Raw genomic sequence first — 22,367 nt, 5'->3', positions numbered from 1 at the left:
TCTCTCTCTCTGCCCCTTCCCCGCTCATGCTCTGTCAAAAATAAATAAGCATTCAAAAAAAAAGTTTTAAAAAAAGATTTCTCAAACTAGAACTCCTGTAATGGTAGCCATTTGTTGATATTCTCCGATGAGTTGTTGTTATTTTTTAATGGAAATTATTGTTTCTACTCATAAAAGTTTGGGAGTTACAGAAGAGCACACAGAAACAAAAATGGTTCACTGACTACTCTCTTCCCAAAACCAATGCGGTTTTTTTTAATGCAAAGGTAATTGCTTTTATGAAAATCAAGCTGAATGCTCTAAAGAGTCCAGTAAAGAAAAATCTCCAAAACACAAAACAAACTGCTGTTAAATCAGGTGAAGATAAAACAAGTGCATAGTAGTGGAGAAAATATCATAAAAAAATTATAAGAATTCTGCAGTTAGAATGTGTCTACGTTTGGGGGCGCCTGGGTGGCTCAGTCGGCTGAGCGTGTCCGACTTTGGCTCAGGTCATGATCTCAGGTTTGTGAGTTCCAGCCCCGCATGGGGCTCTGTGCTGACAGCTCGGAGCCTGGAGCCTGCTTCGGATTCTGTGTCTCCCTCTCTCTCTGCCCCTCGCCTGCTCACGCTCTGTCTCTCCCTCTCTCTCAAAAATAAATAAACATAAAAAAATTAAAAAAAAAACAAAAACGTGTCTAAGTGTCTAAACTACACTTATGTGCATTATGGCTCTGCATTCTCAGGAGACAGAGAGCAAAATTCCAATCCCAAAACACATGCTCTAAGAAAAGGCCTGGGCAGATAGTATCCTTTGCATTTTTTTCTTTTAAGCAATGAGAATGTCATGAATTACTTATCTAATTTAAAAAGAAAGTAGTGCCTTTATTAATATGAAGGATACCTTTAAGAATACAAAATCATAAGCAGGTTTTCCTCCCTGCCGCCGAGAAGCGAAAACAAAACCCCCAAATCGTTAACAAGGAACATCTAGCCAGGAAAAGAGACTATCCCCAGGGCTTACTGTCAGACATATGAAAGGGTCACAGACCCTTTTAAGAATCTCATAAATGCTGGGGCACCTGGGTGACTCAGTCGCTTGAGCATAGGATTTTGGGCTCAGGTCATGAGGCATGATCACACCGTTGGTGAGTTCCAGCCGGCATCAGGCTCAGGTCAGAGCCCGTTTTGGATTCTCTGTCCCCCTCTCTCTCTCTGTCCCTTCCCCATTGTGCTCTCTCTCTCTCTAAGCGAATAAACATTACAAAAAAAAAAAAAAAATCTCATAAATGTTTAAAAAAAAAAAAGGTAAAAGCTAGTGACCATTTCGCAGAGAGCCCCACTGCCATTGCGAGCAGAAGTGCAGGTGTTGTGGACCTCCTGAAGCCACTTCTCGAACAACTGGGGTTCGAGGTTAAGCAGTCGCTGGCCGCCGCAGGGCGATATTACTATCTAACATTACTACTAACATTTTAAGAGTGAAACATACATACAAAGAGGACTGGAAGACCCCTGAAATCAGAATGAACCTTTAAAAGTAGACACACCCCTCGCTGTGACCCGAGGCGACATGGCCGCCGAAAAGTTCAGGGAAAACACGGAGAAACGGAGTTACCCTGCAGGTCCGGAGTCTCCCGCGGTCGTGGGAGCAGCTGTTCTGCGCCTGCGCCGAATTTCCCGCATGCTCAGTAGCTGCAGTAGGTTGTCCTGCATCCGCCAACGTACGACCTACTGCCGGGGAGAAGGCCAGGTACTGGAAGCTACCAGGGACCTGTTGCTTGATAGCTTTTAGTTGTTGTTGTCAACCTTCCAAGTGTCTTTCGTCTAGCTTTGTTCCAGGCTTGTCACTGTAAGTTTCTCCCCTGCGGGTCAGAGCAAGGGCCTTGGGCAGATCTGAGTCATTTATTGGTCCCCTAACTCCACCCCTTTGCAGAGATATAAGGAGATTTCAGGGATTTATGTTAAAAAAAGAAAAGAAAAGATTGCGGGAATCAGATTGCCTCTCCAGACATTCCAATTTTGGACCTAGATTCTTGAGTGTCAACAATTTGATTGTTTGATTTGTTTTTGTGCTCTGGGATCTTTTCATGGCAATATATTGTAGAAATAGCAAGGCAAACCTAGACAGTGGGTTCGTTAGAGACTGCCTTACGCCTAAAATTAAATTTCGTTAAAATAGCACACATTCTTCCTACTGTCTTTGCTGCATACTTATAGACTTGCTTGAATGCATCCTTGCTAACAGTGCTCTGGAGGATGTTCCCTCACAGGCTAGCCCACATTGGTCATATTTATCCATGCCAGTCTTACACATGAACAATCATCTTTTGCTGTTTTAATTTGCATTTCTTTCATAATTAGTGAGGTTGAGCATTTCATGTAATTAACTAATGGCCATTGCTTTTCGTTTTCTAGGAATAGACTGTGTCCTTTGCTCATTTTTCTACTGGATTATTTATCTTTAACATGATGATGTAAAAAGCCCTCTACATAACCAAAGTTAACTCAGATGTCTAGGCTGTGATACAAATTTTTTTTTTCTCATTTTGTCACTCATCTGCTTTGTGGTAAACTGGCTACATAGATATTTTAGTTTTTATGCAGTCAAATTTGTCAATGTTCTTTTATAGATTGTTAGTTTTTCTCATGTTTAAAAGTCCTTTACCAAATTTATAAAATATTTAATATAGTTTTATTTTCATACTTTTATGGTTCATTCTTTACTTCTAAAATCATTCATTGATCTGGAGTATATATTTGATACAAAGAATGCAGAAAGTTTTAACTTTTAAAAAGATTAGTAATTGTTCTTGTCATTTTTTTGCACAATTAACTTTCCCTTGTGATTTGAAATACCACCTGTAGTATCTATTTCTGGAATTTAATTCTGCCCAGGACTAAACTCTTTAATTACTATAGTTTTATATCGTATTTTGATAACTGGTAAAGAGTGTATCTCTGCTTGTTGTTCTTTTTTCAGAATTTGCTCTGTCGTGCTCATATTTTTATTTTTCCAGATGCCTTTGCACCTAGCATCATTTGATCAGGTTTCAAAAGATATATAATCTTTGTATTTTGATTGGGAACTCATCATTCATTTAAAAAATTGTTTTAATGTTTGGGCAGGGAGAGCGGGAGACACAGAATCCAAAGCAGGCTCCAGGCTCTGGGCTGTCGTTACAGAGCCCAACATGGGGCTCGAACTCATGGACTATGAGATCATGACTTGAGCCAAAGTGGGATGTTTAACCGACTGCCAGCCAGGCGCCCCGTCATCATTCGTTTTTGGATCCTAATCCTCATGTGCTCACCACCTTTATATCGATTCAAGGTACATTTCCCAGGCTATCAGAGGAAATGGATCATTTGATTCCTGTTGTGTTTATCCTTCCAAGTTAGCCCTACTGGCAACTGTAAAGATTTCTTAAAGAGTGGGATGTCAGGTTGATAGCCTTAACTGGCATGCAACCTTTTTCATACATACTCTAAACCTCAACCTCCAAATGTTATGAAAAAGAATCTGTACTGTGATTCAGGGTCGTATTGGTTATCATATTACATTGATTACATATTATCATACTACATATTACATTGACCCCAGGGTCAAAATAATGTTGCAGAAGTTATAGGAATTGTTTTGCCCTTAACACTGCCCTGATGTCTCTGCAGGAGAGCCAGTAATGAGGACAATTATTACAATAATGGTTAGCCAGTATCATTTAGTGCTTACTTTGCGCCAGGAACTGTTACAAGTGCTTTGCATGCAATCCTCATTTAATAATTACAGCAACCCTATGCTATAGATGATATTGTTAGCTCCGTTTTACAGCTGGAGGCACAGAAAATTAAGTGGCTTTCCCAAGATCGGACAGCTAACATATGCCAGAGCCAGGATTTGAAGACTGGCAGTGAGCTCCAGTGCCTGTGCCTTTAGCTACCTCATGATGTTTTGAGTAAGCTTTCAGAAAGACGTGTTCACAAAAGGCGGTGTTTTAGGACCCAGAAGGTATAAAACTGGTAGAGAAGGAAGTACAGTGTGTGTAATTTGACCTGCTATAAGGAAGTTAGCAACTTGCAGGTAGCTTTTCAGACTTGCTCTGGCGCTCCAATACCTTCAACGAGTGATTCTCCAACAGGTGATTCTCGTTTGGGTTCTGGGAGGGAACGCAATTAAAAAGGCTAACAGGAACCTCTTTTACAGATGTATTTTGATACTGTGATTAGATTAATTTTCTTTATATTAAGGGCCAAAGTTGTATTCATTTGTTCAAGAAATATGTAAGAATATTAGACAGGGATAATAATTTTATTAATTATGTTTGGATCAAAGTATTTCAGAGAAATTGGTTGGCATATTTTCTTACTTGCCAACTAGAAGTGATTTGCAGGATCTCTTTAAAAATCAAACCTAGGGGCGCCTGGGCGCCTGGGTGACTCGGTTAAGCATCAGACTTCGGCGCAGGTCTTGATCTCAGGATTCGGGAGTTGGAGCCCCACATGGGGCTCGCTGCTGTCAGTGCAGAGCCCGCTTTGGATCCTCTGCCCCCCGCCCCGCGCCTCCCCCTGCTCATTCTCTCTCTCTCTCTCAAAAATAAACATAAACAAAATTAAAAACCAAACCATTCTTATGAAACTGATGTTAGCTTTAAATGGCAGTTCATGTAGTATGCATTTTATGAGGAATGTAGTAAAAAGACAGCCTGAAAGCTTGTCTTTATGAAAAAATACTGTGAACTTGGCAAACATAAAGGGAAGTGGTTTATTTAGATATGAAGCCTGATAAGTCTAGAATGATTGCTTAATTAGCTCAAAGGTAAATGATATCTTGAAAAGTTAGAACACTACCACACAGTGAGGGAAAAGGATCTGACTTTCATAAACGTCATTTTATAGAAGATGGGGACTGAACAAGCATACCAACACATAGTACCACAACAGCGGTTAAGACATTTGGGCAGTACGTAATTAGTTGCCTGAAGACTACCTTTTCCAGAGTAGAATAAATCAGATAGGTAGCCAGTCATGGATACTAAGGGAGTAGAGGTAAAGTCCACAAAGTATTTGCTGAATTATTTCTCCTGTTTTCAATTTGAGGTGTTCCTGCATGAGTAATTTTCATGAGCAGTTTTTCCACATGTAGTACCTAGCATGCCAAGAAAATGACTGTAGCCTGATGATATAATAAGATAAACAGGATTTAAATACATAGGAATTTGTTTTATTTTCATCTTAATTCCCGACAGCTACTGGCCACAGGATGGTGTTCATTACCTTACATCAAATTCAATTATGTTCTCCTTCTGAAGGGTTTCAAACGCTTCACTTGTTTTTTGTCTCAATTATGTTCATAATGCCTGTGAATAAAATGTGGATGACAGGAAAAAGATGTAAAAAAGAGCTTGAAAGCCTCATCAGATCAAACATGCAGTCAGAAATTGGTGGTAGGATGATGGCTGTTGCTGAATTGAGGTTTATAATGTCTTTTCTGTTCTGTTTTGTGTTCCTTTAATGCATTAAAATAATGTTGACCTGATTTGATTGGGGGAGGGGGGAGGGGATCATCGGGCAGTTCCCTGTAAGCATTCTGAGACAGAGATAAAGCCCAAGAGGTTTATTAGGGAGTGTTCTTGGGATCACTTGTGGGAAGTGGAAAGTAAGCAGTGATGCCTTGTGGGGGGTTGGGAGTTGGGCCAGGACAGAGTCCCAGCCAAGGTCTCGGTCAACCAACCGTGCTGGGCATTCAGAAGCTCGGATGAGCCATCAGAGTTAGGGTGGCACCCAGCTGGAGTGTGGAGTGACCTTTAAATCCATCCCCTCTGTTGACCAGTTTCAGGTGAAGTGACTCATCTTAGCAGATAAATTCCCAAAGAAAGGTGGCAGGTAAGGGCCATCTGTTCGTGGCACTCTCAGCAGCTGGGGAAATGTCCTTCAGCCCTGAAGGGAATCTGAATGGTACATTGCAGCCTCAGAACAGTCACTAAAATTGCAGAATTTGTATTTGTATTTTCAAAGAGGAATTTACTTTATCCTAAAGGCTGTTTTTTTCCACATTTTTCATTGGGCCAGGGGCTATTCTGACACTCATTACTTTTCCACATGATTGGTCTTTACCCCAATTAATTATGTCACTTGTTCTCTTTATCTGGTAACTGACAATGGTAGTAATAAATAACCAGCAGGTTAAATTTTATTTAATCTGTAATGGACTATTCTGTGTTTTTTAGGAACTAATTATCATCACGAGCAGTCCCTCCTCTTTTTAATTACTGCACACATCCATCCACATCCCTTACGCTGTCCATACCTCTCTTGGCACCTACTAGTTTTATGTTACAGGCTTTAGGTTATAATATTTTATCGCCAATCCACCAAAATATTACCTCCTCGGTGGCAGATGTTTTATCTTATTAGTCTCTACAGCACCTTCCATGGCCTTTGCACATACATTCATATATCTCATACATCCAACTTTTTCACATGCTCATAGGCCTGGGCCAGCTTACCCTATGCTTCAAAATGTACCATCTGCAGAGAGAGAGTGCTATAAAATTTATTGAAAGAATCAATGCTGAAATGCAAGTTTTTCCAAGTCTCTTTTAGTAAATATTTATTAAGGAATCTGCACAGTTAGGCACTCAATAAATATGTGTTGAGATGAATTCAAGTAAATAAAACCAGTAGAAAGTAACACAACTTTCTCTTCATTTCCCCCCCAGGGCTTATCATGGCTTCCAGTCACACTGTGTTGATGCGGCTGGTGGCCTCGGCGTATTCTGTTGCTCAAAAGGCAGGAACCATAATCAGACGTGTTCTTGCTGAAGGAGACCTGGGTATCGTGGAGAAGGTACTGAAAGTCTCATCTCATTTCATACCAACTTTATTTTTGTTCCTTGAAGTTTAATTTATTTATATTTTTGAGAGAGAGAGTGCGAGCAGGGGAGGGGCAGAGAGAGAGGGACAGAGGATCCGCAGCGGGCTCTGTGCTGACAGCAAATAGCCCCATGTGGGGCTCACGGGGCTCGAACCCATGAACCATGAGACCATGACCTGAGCCAAAGTTGGACGCCTAACCGACGGAGCCACACAGGTGGCCCCAAACATTTCACTTTAATTCATGTTTCATGTCAACCAAGAAAAGATCATTGCTGATAGATCATAAGACTCTGCTTCTCTTTTTCTCTAATGATTAACTTAATACAGTTTTAATTCATTGAACGCATCTTCTCAAAAATGTTGTGGAAGAGGAAGACATGAAATCATACTTATCTGGGGCCCATGGGTGGCTCAGTTGGTTAAGTGTTGGACTCTTGATTTTGGCTCAGGTCATGATCTCACAGTTCGTGAGTTTGAGCCCCACGTCGGGCTCTGCACTGACAGCAGGGAGCCTGCTTGCTTGGGATTTCCTGTCTTCCTCTCTCTCTATCCCTCTCCCGCTGGTGTGCATGTGTGCTGTTTCAAAAATAAATAAACATTAAAAAAAAAGAAATCACACTTACCAAATTTATCAAAAAATGAACCTGGTAAGAGTAGTTAATATATTGGTTAGTTAATATATTGGATCACAGAATAAGTATTCAAAAAGTTACAAACACTGAGAAAAGAGGGCCAAGTCCAACAGGATATTATATTGGGAATAATTATAAGGTCCCAAAGTATTAATGTTCAAGGAATAAGAAGTAAATCTGATTTATAATTGTTTGAAAAAGAGGTTTTAGTTGAAAACATACTGAGTGATAAATCAGCAATGTAATTCGGCAACTTTCAGAAGGCTACTAATCTCACTGCCTTTTTTATAAAGTGTTTTTACTGTTATGAAAAATAGGAAATAAAGAAAAATAGCAAAAATAAAGAAACGTTATCCATCACACCACCACTGCCAATACTTATGATCATTTCTTTTCAGATAGTTTCCTTACGGCATCGCTTATTTTTACATTGATTTTATATTGTCATTGTGTTAGATGTACCACATTGTAGCCTGTAGCTCAGAAGTAATGGAAACACAGTATTCAAGTTAGGAAAAAGGTAATAATCGCACTGTCAGACGCTTCGAGTACTTTATATCTACTTGTTGACAGCTCATTTTAAAAGAGGAAGGGCAAAATTAAATTTGTCACACAAAGTATCGAGTACCAGATGAGGTCTGGCACTATGTCAGTAGAAAGCACAGGAAGTATCCTGGAGAAGAAAAGAATTGGGATAGCTTTCCTCGTATACTTCATGGCCGTCAGTGTCTTTTCTCTAGAGAGCAGTGTGTAGACTTGATTGCTGTATGTTATCTCCAAATTTAACAAATCTTTTCAAAGTTTCAGCAGATATTTCTAGAGCGGCTACCATGTGCCAGACACAATTCTTTAGGAAATAAAACAAAGATCTTTGTCTCAGTGGCCCTATATTATACAGTTACTTTGTATTGAGATGACGAGCAGACTTCAGTGTGGCGTAAGAGTCTTTGATTTTCATGATCGTTCCCTTGTCTCACTCTCACTCAAAAGTATTATAAAATTTCTGCTATTTGAAATAACATAATCCGTAAACCCACCTAACCAGGCATATGTAAATTGCAACATTTCATAATTCTGTGAAAGCAAACTAACAAAAGAGGTTGTAGCTGTCAATTACCAGATTTTCCACTGTCTTGCACTAGAATGACTATCTGACATACGGCTTGAGTGAGAATATTGTAGATGAGCTATACATGTCGAATATTATTGCTGTTCATTTTCATATTTTTTATATTTGAGAAATAGGAATTCTTTGTATCATCCTGAGGACCTATTGAATTATTAGGGAAGCAGATGAGTAGACTAGTAGAAGATTAGTGAGTAGAAGTTGTAGAAGGATCCATGTAAGGAATACCTTTCAAATAGCTAAAGATAAAGTTTTTAGCTCCGATTGCCATGGAAAGTTATCAATTTCCTCTCTCTTCATCCTTTTTAAGTAAAATATTGATGTAGAGGGGCGCCTGGGTGGCTCAGTTGGTTAAGCGTCCGACTTCAGCTCCGGTCACGATCTTGCAGTCTGTGAGTTCGAGCCCCGCGTCGAGCTCTGTGCTGACGGCTCAGAGCCTGAAGCCTGCTTCGGATTCTGTGTCTCCCTCGCTCTCTGACCCTCCCCCGTTCATGCTCTGTCTCTGTCTGTCTCAAAAATAAATAAACATTAAAAAAAAAAAAAGATTGATGTAGAGATCTTATGAAGAGGATTTCTCAATTGGGGGATAAAATGGTCTAATAATCTAAAAACTCCTTTCCAAACTTTAACCACTATAAATCCCATGAGAAAAACCAAACTGGGAAACTAGTTGACTCCTTTGGTGTTAAGTTCCATGAATCTAAAAGTAGACAGTGTGATTTAAATGATATGGACACCCATGTGTTAGGAGTCAGAGGACAACTTATTTCATACTAGTTCTGCTGAAATTTGCATTCTTTGTTGCAGACCTGTCCCACAGACCTGCAGACCAAAGCTGACCGGTTGGCACAAATGAGTGTATGCTCTTCACTGGCACGTAAATTCCCCAAACTAACAATTATAGGGGAGGAGGTAAGACTTGTGTGAATCTGTGAATTCAATGTTGTGATACAATATGTGTGATGCAATATGTTTTTAATGACTGTTCCCCATATGGATTTACAATTGCCCCTTAAAGACTTATATACCACTATTCCTATTTCAAAGTGTTGTATCTGGTGTTTTAACACCAAAATGATTTGTCATATTCCTTGGACTTGAAGGAAATGTCTGATAATAAAATATTTTGGTCCATTTTTAGGCAGGTATCTCACTTCTAGACCGTAAAAGATAGTTCCTGTTGTAATAATCAGCAGACAAACTATAAGATGGGATGAGTTCTAGAACTTTGGAATAAAAATGGATTTTGTTATTTCTCGTTGCGTTTTTTGTTTAAAATTAGGCGTATTTGTGCACTTACCCAAAGACTATAACACTGGAAGTGGTGGAGTTTGCCTGTCCTGTGTTTGAGAGGGAGGTATCAGATGTCAGAACAACTTTACTTAAATACATTTATAGCACTGAGGTATATATTTTTTAATTGTTCAGGATAAGAAGGATGGGGTTTTTTGTAGTCAACTTTGCTCAGCCATATGTGGTCATTTTTGCAATTTGATTTGATTTGCTTTACTTTCTACTCGGTTAAACTCTAAACATAAAGGGCAAACAGGAAGCCCTCGTGACCCACGGTGCTGCAGTTGTTCTGTTACGAAGACAAAGGCTGCTCTGTAAACACCAAATAGCTTCAGTGACCATCAGTGTTCTCTGCCCTAGGATCTGCCTTCTGAAGAAGTAGATCAAGAACTGATTGAAGATGGTCAGTGGGAGGAGATACTGAAGCAACCGTGCCCATCACAGTACAGTGCTATTAAAGAGGAGGACGTATGATCCAGATCATTATTTCGTTCTTTGTCAGCCTTCATGTTGTTGCTCTAGTAGATAAAATTTGCCAGTAATGTTGAGAAGTTGGTAGATATAAAATAGGGCCAACCAGGAGCTTGAAATCTTTCAGGGCCAGCATAGAAGTACCAGGCAACCACATGGAATGTATGATCTGTTAAGTTAGGGTTTAGTTTCTCATCCTCTTGGCTTCTTCTCTAAAACTATTATTAAAAATACCTGAAGGAAGAACATCTAATTTGTTAGATTTGGGTAAAACATTCCATTGCTAGAAGGAGATGAAATAGATCCCTACGTTATATGTTTAGAAGGCCGTAAAAATCCCCTTACTTACTTATTTTGATTTGTTTAACATACGTTCATCAAATACCTACTATGAGTAAGGCACTTTGCTCTGTGATTTGGAGGACAGAAAGAAAATGAAACATGGTGTCTTCCATCCGAAATATGCCTCATTCACAAATTCACATCAAGCATTATAGCTCTAGTGGGTAATGGCTACATATCGTGAATCACGTTAAAATCCTAAGGAGAAGGGATTTCTTTTTAATGTACCATCCGTTCATAAAACATTCATTTTTCTTTGCTGTATATTATTGGTATCCTTAAGTTAAAGTCAGACTGTCGTTATTTTTTTAAATCAGCATTATATGCCAAAGTGAGTACGAGCCACATGTTGTTCAAAATATTTTGGGTGCCACTTTAGTTTTCCCTGTATTACCACATAGAGCTCAGTGTGTTCATAGCATTGTGTTTAGTGTTCAGGTGACAGCAAATTTATTAGTTAAGCATTTTGTATTTTTTTTTTTTTAATTTTTTTTTCAATGTTTTTTATTTATTTTTGGGACAGAGAGAGACAGAGCATGAACGGGGGAGGGGCAGAGAGAGAGGGAGACACAGAATCGGAAACAGGCTCCAGGCTCCGAGCCATCAGCCCAGAGCCCGACGCGGGGCTCGAACTCACGGATGGTGAGATCGTGACCTGAGCTGAAGTCGGACGCTTAACCGACTGCGCCACCCAGGCGCCCCTAAGCATTTTGTATTTAAAAGTCTTTGTTTGAGAGAGTGCGAGTTGGGGAGAGGGGCAGAGGGAGAGAGAGAGATAACCTTAAGCAAGCTCCACACTTGGCATAGAGCCCACGCAGAGCTTGATCCCACAACCGTGGGATTATGATGTGAGCTGAAATCACGAGTTGGACGCTCAACCGACTGAGCCACCCAGGCGCCCCACATATTTAAAATTCTTAGGTCAGGGGTGCCTGCGTGGCTCAGTAGGTTAAGCATCCGACTTTGGCTCAGGTCACGATCTCACAGTTCGTGGGTTTGAGCACCCCCTTGGGCTCTGTGCTGACAGCTCGGAGCCTGGAGCCTGCTTCAGATTCTGTGTCTCCTTCTCTCTCTGCCCCTCCCCCGTTCGTGTTCTGTCTTTCTCTGTCTCTCAAAGGTAAATAAATGTTAAAAAAAAAAAAATTAAAATTCTTAAATCAGACTTTTCTCCAATTTAAATGGACGTTTTCCATGATTACAAAATATAAGGTTTTTTACTATCACGAAACTGATGACATTAGCTTAAGCAATTCATAGTATAATTTTGAAAATGAAAAAAGTATTTTTAATCTACTTAAACCTATTTTTTAAATGCTGTATACTTACTTTGGATATTTCTCTTATTTAGCTTGTGGTCTGGGTTGATCCTCTGGACGGGACGAAGGAATACACTGAAGGTTGGTATTTCTTTGGTATTTGTTCGCAACAGCAATAGGTCTAGTGTATGATATTTGGTCGGCAACACTTAATATTTCGTCTGCTGCGTGAAAACCTGGTATCCTATCTCACGTCCATGGCCTGAAGCTATATTTGTGCTCATCCTCGCTAACTGTTATTGTATATCAGTGAGTGTCAAGACAGCGAGGGAGAAAATTCATCTCCTTCAAATACCACCCCCCCCCCCCAACCGTCTAACAGCCGCACAATTCTAATGTCCCCCAGGTGAGGATAGCTGACACTAAGCCAGTGTCAACAGTGACAGCGCTGAACCCCCAGCTCTGTTGGGGTAGAAAACAATGTAAAGCCCAGCTGCACTGCTGGGCTGTGCCGCCTCTGCCCTCCCACACCGCTTCCACTCACCCTCCCCTCAACTGTGAGCTGCCTTCTCACTCACAGCCTCACCTTTAAAGATGAGTTTGGAGGGGCGCCTGGGAGGCTCAGTCGGCTAAGCGTCCAACCTTGGCTGAGGTCATGATATCATGGTTCCTGGGTTCAAGCCTCACACCGGACTCTGCGCTGACAGCGAGGAGCCTGCTTTGGACCCTCTGTCTCCCTCTCTCTGCCCTTCCCCCACTTGCTGTCTCTCTCTCAAAATAAATAAATGAACTTAAAAAAATTAGGAAAAAAATAAAGATGAGTTTGGAAACACAGTACAATATTTCTTTGTGAAATTGTCTACAATGAGAAAACTCAGAAAGCAGCAGATTAAAATAAAATGGACAGCATTAAAGTAAAAAGACCATGCTCCGAGTTTTAGGAGCTTAGGTTTTAGGAGCATAGTGTACATACGCTTAGAGTTTTATTTTTGAAACAGAGATCTACATAGGTTTTCTGATACTGGCTCTCAGCTTTATAGCTTAAGAAAAAGAAGATTTCACATCATTATTAGAAAAACTTTCTCTGTCTTTGGATGAGACATACCTGTAATGAGTCTGTTGCACAGTGTATATGCAAATGTACATATGCACACGCAGTACAACTTCTCAATGATCCGTTGAGAAATAGAGAAGCTCTAGATAGCTTAGTACATATAAGAACACCCAGATAGATTGTTTAGATCTTGACCCCCACCTCCAGAGAATTTGATTCACTGGCTCTGGGAAGAACCCTGAGAATCAGTGTTAAAAATTATGCCAGTTAAGGGGCACTGGCTGGCTCAGTCAGTAGAGCATGAGACTCTTGATTTCAGGGTCGTAAGTTTGAACCCTATGTTGGGCATCAAGCTGACTTTAAAAAACAAACAAACAAACAAAAGCATGCCAGTTAATTCTGATGCTGCTTGACAACGCACAGACCCCACTTGGAGACATGTTACCTTAGAGACTTGAAATGGAGGTCTAGACAGTAATCCTGGAACAGGGAGTAATCCAGCAGGCAGGAGTGACATGGATGGTGGCAGAAGGTCACAGCAGTTTGACAATAATGGCTGTGGAGTTATGGCTGGTTTATTCAATTGGTTTACAAATTGTACTAATGAGACCATGCCTATTGATTCAGTTAAGTGGCCATAGATCCTTCTTCTGTCTCTGGCCAGCTATCTCTTATAATTTGTGCATTTTGCCAGCAGAGGGATTGATCGTGGATGAATCATTACAAATTTCTTACCTTTATTCCAAAAATAACTTGGAGCAGTTGATGTGCTGATGATGCATTATATGTAATATGAGAAAGTTATATAATTGATATTCATTTCTTCCTCATAGGTCTTCTTGACAACGTGACAGTTCTTATTGGAATTGCTTATGAAGGAAGAGCCATAGCAGGAGTTATTAATCAGCCGTATTACAACTACCAGGTATTACTATAAATGATATAAAAATATTTTATTAGATACAGTGTTATATGATTCCTGATGTTATCTAATCCAGTGATTTCTAACTTCATTGCCCATGCAGTTATTAGGGAAGTCAACAAAATACAGATTCCCAGGTCATACTCCAGACCTGTTGAATCAGAACCCCTCAGGGCACTGATACGAGGAATGTATACGTATGTATTTGTGTGTACAGAGGGACACTATGTATACTACATATACTTTTTTATGTATGCCTTATTTGAATGCCAAAGTTTGGGAATTACTGACATGGTTCTTGATTAGCTTGGTTATTGAGACACCTGATTTACAGGTGATTCTTGAAGCATATTGAAGAAATGAGCCATTTCAACCAAGAAAAGATGCTAGCCATGTTGTTTTCCAGGTAAAGCTATATAATCCCTAAATTGCAGTCAGCATTGATAATAGAACTAGCTATGCTCTTGCACTCATTTCTCCTATTATGTCTCTCTAATCTGCTTTGACTTTCTATTATGCTCCCAAGAAATTGCCTTCCTTAGAAACAAGAGAATAATGTAATTCCAAGGCATAAATATACTGTGAAATCACATTAAATGTTGAAGGAAATTGTTGAAATGAAACAGTTGAGGTATTTGCATTACTGTGACCTTGATAGAACTTGGAGAATCAAAGTAACCAGAGTGGGGACTATTACTTCTGAATTGCTAGCTTGAGTTTAAGAGCAGGATTAATCTTTGCTTCTAAGATATTTTTTCATGTGTATGATCATAACTTTTTATTTATAATTATGTGCCTCTTAAAATTATTTAGCAAAAATAGTTCTGCATTACTGAACAACTCTCTCGTATTACTTTGCTTAAGTGTCTTTTAATTTTTTTAATATGACTTTAACGTTTATACAGTACTATACGCAGACACAAGTTTGTGGTTTTTATGTAAACTTTAAAGTAAGTTAATACCATTACTCAAAAGAGGGGTGTTTAGTTCACAGATGATGTTGTAATGCATGGCACCTTTCATCCAAAGACGATCGCAGTGCTTAGGGGTTGTTGATAGTTTCCATCACTTCTTTCTGAGATTAGAAAACTTGTATTCATTTTCCACAGAACAATGAAAAACAGAAGTTAAGGGAACACGGGAATGAAGCAAAGGTGAGAAAAAATAGGTAGGGTTTTGGCTCCACTAGTAGGTAGAAAACAAGGCAGGCTGCTTGTGGTACCCAGGTGGCCATTGTCCCTCTCGTGTGTCTGTTCAATTCCTCCTGTCCTGCTTCTCCCACTGCCACCTCTGTCTCCTCTACAGTCCCTTCTGTACTCTCTTTTTCCTCTCATCCTTCATGCTTGCATATGCCTTAAAATTTGTTGCAACAAGTGGAAAAGTTGCCCAGCTCTGTTGATGGTATTCAAGGATGGATATTCAGCTTCAAATAGTCATCAGTATAAGAATAATTGCTAAAGTTTATCAAGAGCTTACTGTGTGCTGCCAGACTCAAGAGATTCACAGGCTTTATCTCATGTAATACCACAGTCCTATAAGGAAACCTTTATCCTTGTTTTAAAGAAGACGAAACTCAGGCAAGTAACTTGCCTGTCATGGACAAGATCTGGAGACTGAAACCGAGGTCCCGGCTCTTACCATTACTCTATATTGCCTTCTTGAGCTAGATAGAAGACTTCTAACAATTTGAACTTTAGTATTACTTCTAACAGGTACTGAGCCTGGTAAGCACTTAAAGGAAGCAGGGTGGCTTAGTGCAAAGAAACCTAACTGGTCTTTATGTCAGAGATAGCCTCTTAACCATTATGAACTGTAATTAACCATCATGAAGCCTTTGTTACGTCCAGAAAGTTGGTGTGGTGCTTTTGAAGGAGATGGAGAGATCAGGAGCACAGAGGAAGGCTAGCTGGCTGCCTCATGGGATTGCATTATCGCACCCAGGTGCCAGATTCCTTGGTCACATCCTCTTTGCCTACATACTCATTTATGGAGTGAATGTGACATTTTAGGAACCAGAATACCCATGTCTGCTCTTTTAGTATGATTTCCGTTCTTTTTCAGAATAAATGGAGATGAATTGATAAATAAGTTTCTTGAGAGCATGAGATTTATCTCAGCAATCAAACTGAGGCCCAATGAGCACCAGAGCCCATCTGTACTTTTCAGGTTCTAAGACTCTCCTGTGGTGTAGATTCAAGAATCTACAGAACAGAGGAAGCGCATGAACATATATTGAACACCAAGTGCTTATTCTTTGGTTCCTTTGTTGCCCCATACGCAGGGAGAGCTATGCACAGACCGCCTTCAGCAGGCAGCCTCTTCAAGCATTGTCTCACCTGAAAAGAGCTGCCTCACCCAGTGACGTGCCCTTTTTCAAGGCAGTCCATTTCCAATGACTGATTATTGCATGAGTATAAATGCCTGGTATTTCCTTCCAATTTTTACCACCCTGAGGGCCATTCTAGCTTCAGAGCTAATCAGCTGAGGCTGTTGTTGGATCTGCATCACAGCTCGGTTTCTCCCTCTGCCCACTCATGTTTCCTTCCCTCCCTTGCACAGGTGTTAATCCCAAGGGTCCTCCCTAATGAACACCCTCCCTAATTCAGAGTCTGCTTCCCACGGAATGCAACCTGCAACATAAGCATATTTCACTATAACAGCACCCAGGATGCCGCCAGTGGACAAATAAGATGATGTGTTTCAAAGCATTTTGATAAGTAAAGTGCAGTATAATTTAGCAATGAAGGATATATCAGCTTTGAATACAGATGAGCCTGAGTTTGGTTATGGTCTTCCCAGAGTCCTTGGTCAGGTTACTTAATGATTCCACATCTCATATTTCTCATCTGTAAAACAAGGATGGTAATACTTGCTTCATGGAGTTGCTTGGGGGGTTAAATGAAATACTACATGTAAGGCACTTAGTATAGTGCCTGGTATGGTACTTGCTTAGAATTCAGTAACATATATGTCTGTATGTCTCTGGTATATGTTTAGTATATTAACATAATGGTGTTTTGATGACTCTGTGCTAATGATTTTATGCATCAGTTTTACTTTCCATGAAATACAAGTTTTGTTTTTCTGTATAAAGTATATAGCTAAAACAAAGTTCTTTGAGCTCTGCAAAGGAAAATGCAGGTGCTAAGATTGCATTATCATTGCCATTTTACCACCACAATTGTCAGTAAAAATGTTAACCCTGACCCCATTATCCGTGGCTACTCTTCAGTATCAGCCTATTCAGTTGCCGTGTCTCCATAGCTGCAAAATACATTATCACTGTTACTTATTCCCATAGTAACAAGACCCTTGCTGTTCCTTAGATGATGAAAAGTAGTAATCAGTATATGGTGTTTCATTTCCTGGGTACTTTAGTACCTTTTGCAAACAACCATTTTCAGATACAACAACGATATCATTGGCTGATTCAGAGAGAGACACGAATCGGTATATGATTTTTCCTTGCCTGAGGACTTCAAGGAATAACCATAAGTTCCCTTCAGTGCCTCTTAAACCCAATTATTAGCCAAAACAACAAGAGAATAATCCTCTGATTATCTCAGGAAAATTTCATTGTCGATGATATTGTTCTGGTTCTTTATAACATTATCATATTTTTATTTCAAAAAAATCATGATGCTAACATAACTCAGCATTCTATTTATGGCTGACATTTTTCTCCAGACTATTACAAGCTTTTCTGTTTCACTCATTTATATAGGCAGGACCAGATGCTGTGTTGGGGAGGACAATCTGGGGAGTTTTAGGTTTAGGTGCCTTTGGGTTTCAGCTGAAAGAGGCACCTGCTGGAAAACACATCATCACAACCACCCGGTCCCATGGCAGCAAGTTGGTGATGGACTGCGTGGCGGCTATGAACCCGGACGATGTGCTACGAGTGGGAGGAGCAGGAAATAAGGTACGAAAGCGTCTGCCGTTCCGCTGAAATGCAATTGAGTCTTTGACAGAAATCCCAAGCTTTACAAAAAAAAAAAAAAAGTGAAATCAGGGTTGGGGAGAAAGAATTAGAGATTGTAACTGACCATCAAAGGCACATTTCAGCAACATTTGAATTTTTAAAAAATGTTATGGTTCAAGTCTTTTTTACCTAAGAGTGTTCAGTGCTAATGGAAGTCACCAGGATAAGATCCTGTGCCTCTTGCCAGCCCTCCTGTTCTCGAGGACTCTCCGGGGTTACTTCTAGATCTTTTATTCTGCAGACTCCAAGGATGGGCCTGCCTGCCTTTCCTGGATGCTTCCCCCATTCTTTCATCTAGGCTTCCATCCTCCTGAAAAAATTGTGAAATGGAACACAATTTGATCTTCATCCTTCCCAGCCCTGATCTCTTCTCCTCTGATTGCCCCCCTGGATATCATCATCCTGACATCCTTCAGGTATCTCAAAGTCAACATGTCTAGTTGGAGCTCTTCCTTTTTCTTCCTGCTCCATGTGCGTTCCTCCTATTTCCTGTCTGCTAAATGGCACCACCATTTTCCTAACTGCTCCAGGCAGACACCTGAAAGTCTTCCTACACTCCTTCATTCCTCACAGCCTATCTCTGTATCTTCTTAATTCCTCCCTAATGTCTCCTCTTGTCCATCTTAACTGCCCCCACCCTACTTGAATCCTATTATCATCCTTCACCCAGACTTTACAGCTTGCAGTGGTCTTTCTGTTCAGTCCCAGCCCTCACATTAACAAAGAGCCGTTAAACATGCAAAACTTACCATCTGCCACTCCCTTGCCCCAGACCCTTGGACACCTCCCTGCACCACAATTGAAAATCCAAGCCTATAAGAATGGAATGTAAATTCCTCTATATCTTGTTCCTTGGACACACCCAAGCCTTATCTCACGACATCCCCCAGCTCAGAAGCTAGTGATACTGCCCGTGGTTCTGGATGCATGTGCATTGCACACTTGTGTGCCTGGCACAGGAAGGCAAAGAATAAATACTTACCGAACTGAGTGGATTTAATTTTTCTTCACCTACCCTTTGGAAGCAATAATCAACCATTTTTAGATTTTTCAAAAGCACTTACTGGTATGAGGATGAAAATAGGAGTTTAAAAATAATAATGTTTTGGAAAGAAACCTAAAACATTTCAAAGTAAAAATATATTCTTGGTATTCACCAAATATAAATAGTGACAGGTGTGATTGCTCTTTGCCCTTACTTTTATAACCACAAAAATCCCATTACATCTTTTATTCCCAAGGAGCACCATACCCCTTAGGAACAAAGTCCCCATCCTGCACATTCCCCACCTTTTCTCCTATAAAAAGACCTTGTTAGGCAGTTATTCACTTTTTTTATATATATCAAGGACTTATTTAAGGATCTAATGAAGGCTATAGCCCTTCCTCCCTCAAAAAATATACCTGAAATAGTTCTTGGCCCATAATAAGACTTGACACACAGTTGCTAAATGAAAGGAAAACCGTTTACTTAAAAGTCTCCAGGAAGGTTTAATCAAGTTTGCTGGCGTTCTTGAGCATCAAGAAAAACAATTGAATGTGACCAATTCCTTTCCTTCAAGAATTCCCTGGATTTTCCTCATTCTGTCAGTGTGGCCTCCTCATCTGAATATTTGAAATCTGAATTTTATAGTACTGATTATTTTACAGCATAACCAAAAAATAAGTAAATAACTAATGAAAGCTTGATATAATTGCTCTTTATAGAATCATGCAATTTCTATCAGTGACCTCAGTTTTGTTTGAGAGTTGTAAGAGTTACTAAGATGACAATTTAAAAATTCATATTTTGGCATTAGAAACCGCAATGCATAGGATTCCCAAGACTTCAGAAGCTACTTGTTAGACTAGTCCGCGCTGCGTATCTGTTAGGACTTACTATAGTTTATACATTAGCGCACTACTTGATATTCTTCTATCCTTTATCTAACAATGGTCACTTCCTTACGAGATTGAAAAACTTTCATTTTTCTATAATATGCAATATGTTGATTTTACAGTAAGAGAAAAACAACATAATAAAAAGAAAATTAAATCTATCTGACTAGGACTATGAAGACTGTTCCGATAGACTCGTAGCTTATTAAACCACTTTCCCCCCTCAGGTCACTATATTCTTCTATATTCTATAGTATTCTATATGTTTCTCCCTAATACTCATATCATTTAAACCTGCTAAAAGCTTTAACCTAAGTTGAGTTGGACAGAGGAATTGAAGTATACTTGATAAAAAGCAATTTCTCTGATTTGTTTTTCAATTATTTCATGGTCCAAGGATAATTATTATGTCTAACCTTACAGATTATTCAGCTGATTGAAGGCAAAGCCTCTGCCTATGTATTTGCAAGTCCTGGATGTAAGAAATGGGATACTTGTGCTCCAGAAGTTATTTTACATGCTGTGGGAGGTCAGTCCCTTTTATTTTGGGGAATTAGAGTTTTTATAGTTTTTATGTTATGCTAAGATATAATTTTTCAGTATGTTATTTTACCTAGACTGTGAGGATATAAAAGCTAGAAGGAATCCTAGAGATTAGCCAGTGCAACTCCTGTATTTCATAGAGATAGAAAATAGATTTTCAGTAAATTCCTCTTTCCTTAGTAATTGTTTACCTTTTGGACTTTGATCTACATACAGTTGATTTGATTTGATTTGATTTGATTTTTTTTTTATTTTAGAGGGAGAGTGAGAACAGGAGAGGGGGCAGAGGGGGAGAGAGAGAGAGAGACAGACTGAGAGAGAGAGAGAGAGAGAGAGAGAGAGAGAGAGAGAGAGAATCTTGAGCAGTCTCCACGCTGATTCAGGGTTCGATCCCACAACCCTGGGATCATGATCTGAGCCAAAATCAAGAGTCAGACACTCACCAATTGTGCCAACCAGGCACCCCTACATACAGTTGATTTATTTTTTTAATTTTTTTTTTTTTTTTTTTTTTTTTTTGAGAGAGAGACAGAGCGTGAACAGGGGAGGGGCAAAGAGAGAGAGACACACAGAATCCGAGGAGGCTCCAGGCTCTGAGCTGTCAGCACAGAGCTGGACGCGGGGCTCGAATTGCAAACCACGAGATCATGACCTGAGCCGAAGTGGGCCACTTAACCAACAGAGCCACCCAGGTGCCCCACATACAGTTGCTTCATTTAAGCCCTTAATGATTTATGGCTTTAATGCTACTAGGGTTTTTTTTTTTTTTCCTTGAAGAGTAAAATATTCATCACCATTGTCTTCACTGCAATTTCATTTAAGCAAATATTGGTAAATATCTTAGTACTAGTGCTTAAGATCATAGAGTTAGAATTTTTTTTAATCTGACTGAAAATATACTACAAATATATACATAGCAAGATGATTTTTCAATTTCTAATAGACATCAGTTCACTTGTACTCTTGAAACACTTGATTTTTTTCTATCATTTCTCCTAATATATTATCAATATCTCATTAGTATATTACATGACAAGGAAGTTAGATTCATCACAATCCCATCTCTTTAAAGTATATAATTAAACTGTATTGTAACACAATTATATTTGATGAACATACTTCACTTAAACTCTTATTAAATAAAGTATTAATATTCAATGGAAGAATAAAGAAAACACTTCTGAAAATGGGAATCGTTGTGTTGGAGTAGAACCGACAAGAAATGTAATCACCTCAGGATAAGAGAAATTAATTGATACTGAGAAATATAAATTAAAAATGCTAAGTGAAATTAGTTTTAATCAGGGAGAAAAATAGTTTGTTATCTTTCAGTTAGTCAAAATTGCTCTATAGTTTTAAATTCAAGTGAATGAAAACTTAACCTTTCTAGTCACTCATTTATCTTATCCAGAATGAATTGATATTATTGTACAGGGAAGTAAAAGGAACTTAAAAATAGGTAGAAACATAACCATGTGGTCAGCCACTAATGTCGTATTGATGTTTTTTTGCTGTAGGCAAGTTAACCGATATCCATGGAAATGCCCTTCAGTATAACAAGGAAGTGAAGCATATGAACTCCGCAGGCGTCCTGGCCACACTGCGCAATCACAACTACTATGCAAGTCGAGTTCCAGAATCCGTTAAAAGTGCTCTTGTTCCTTAAAGGAAAATCTCATGGACTTAGCTAGGAGAAGAACTTGATTCTCAAAATACTGTACTTTAATTAGATGGAATTAGAGTTCCACTTTATTCATTGTTGATCGGTGATTTATATTTACTTAGGAGTAGAAAAAGGAATTAAAGAATTTCTTGATTAATTATTCACCCAGACCAGTTGTGACAACTGAAGGGTTTATCAAGTAAGTGTGTTGATGGTTCTTTTCCTCCTTGTATTTGGATAAATGAAAGGAAGGCTTAATTTCAACTCCCTATTCTGGTCAGTTGTATAATCAACATTCCTGTTATTGTGAACAAGATTTCTTTAGGGCACAAAACCACAAGTTGTTACCTGAA

General features: G+C 39.4%; 1 protein-coding gene across 6 annotated transcripts; it reads left to right on the top strand.

Moving 5' to 3' along the window:
* Positions 1–1,602: 1,602 nt before the first annotated feature.
* On the top strand, positions 1,603–22,367 carry BPNT1 (3'(2'), 5'-bisphosphate nucleotidase 1). 6 transcript variants are annotated; one of them, XM_058700447.1, is made up of 10 exons: positions 1,603–1,729; positions 6,696–6,823; positions 9,418–9,522; positions 10,264–10,371; positions 12,065–12,113; positions 13,860–13,951; positions 15,058–15,102; positions 17,673–17,870; positions 20,232–20,337; positions 21,869–22,367. In XM_058700447.1, the coding sequence occupies exons 2-10, from the start codon at positions 6,704–6,706 to the stop codon at positions 22,015–22,017; spliced, it is 972 nt and encodes a 323-aa protein (XP_058556430.1). In that variant the 5' UTR covers positions 1,603–1,729; positions 6,696–6,703; the 3' UTR covers positions 22,018–22,367. The 6 variants fall into 6 exon arrangements, with proteins under 6 accessions (XP_058556430.1, XP_058556428.1, XP_058556433.1 ...); XM_058700445.1 differs by having other exon boundaries at positions 1,693–1,828; XM_058700448.1 differs by lacking the exon at positions 1,603–1,729 and adding an exon at positions 3,106–3,310.

Source organism: Neofelis nebulosa, chromosome 15, assembly GCF_028018385.1.
Source record: "Neofelis nebulosa isolate mNeoNeb1 chromosome 15, mNeoNeb1.pri, whole genome shotgun sequence".
In the NCBI taxonomy this organism is placed as follows: Eukaryota; Metazoa; Chordata; class Mammalia; order Carnivora; family Felidae; genus Neofelis; species Neofelis nebulosa.
The sequence above is the reverse complement of the archived record's forward strand: the minus strand, read 5'-3'. Positions and strand labels throughout refer to the sequence as shown.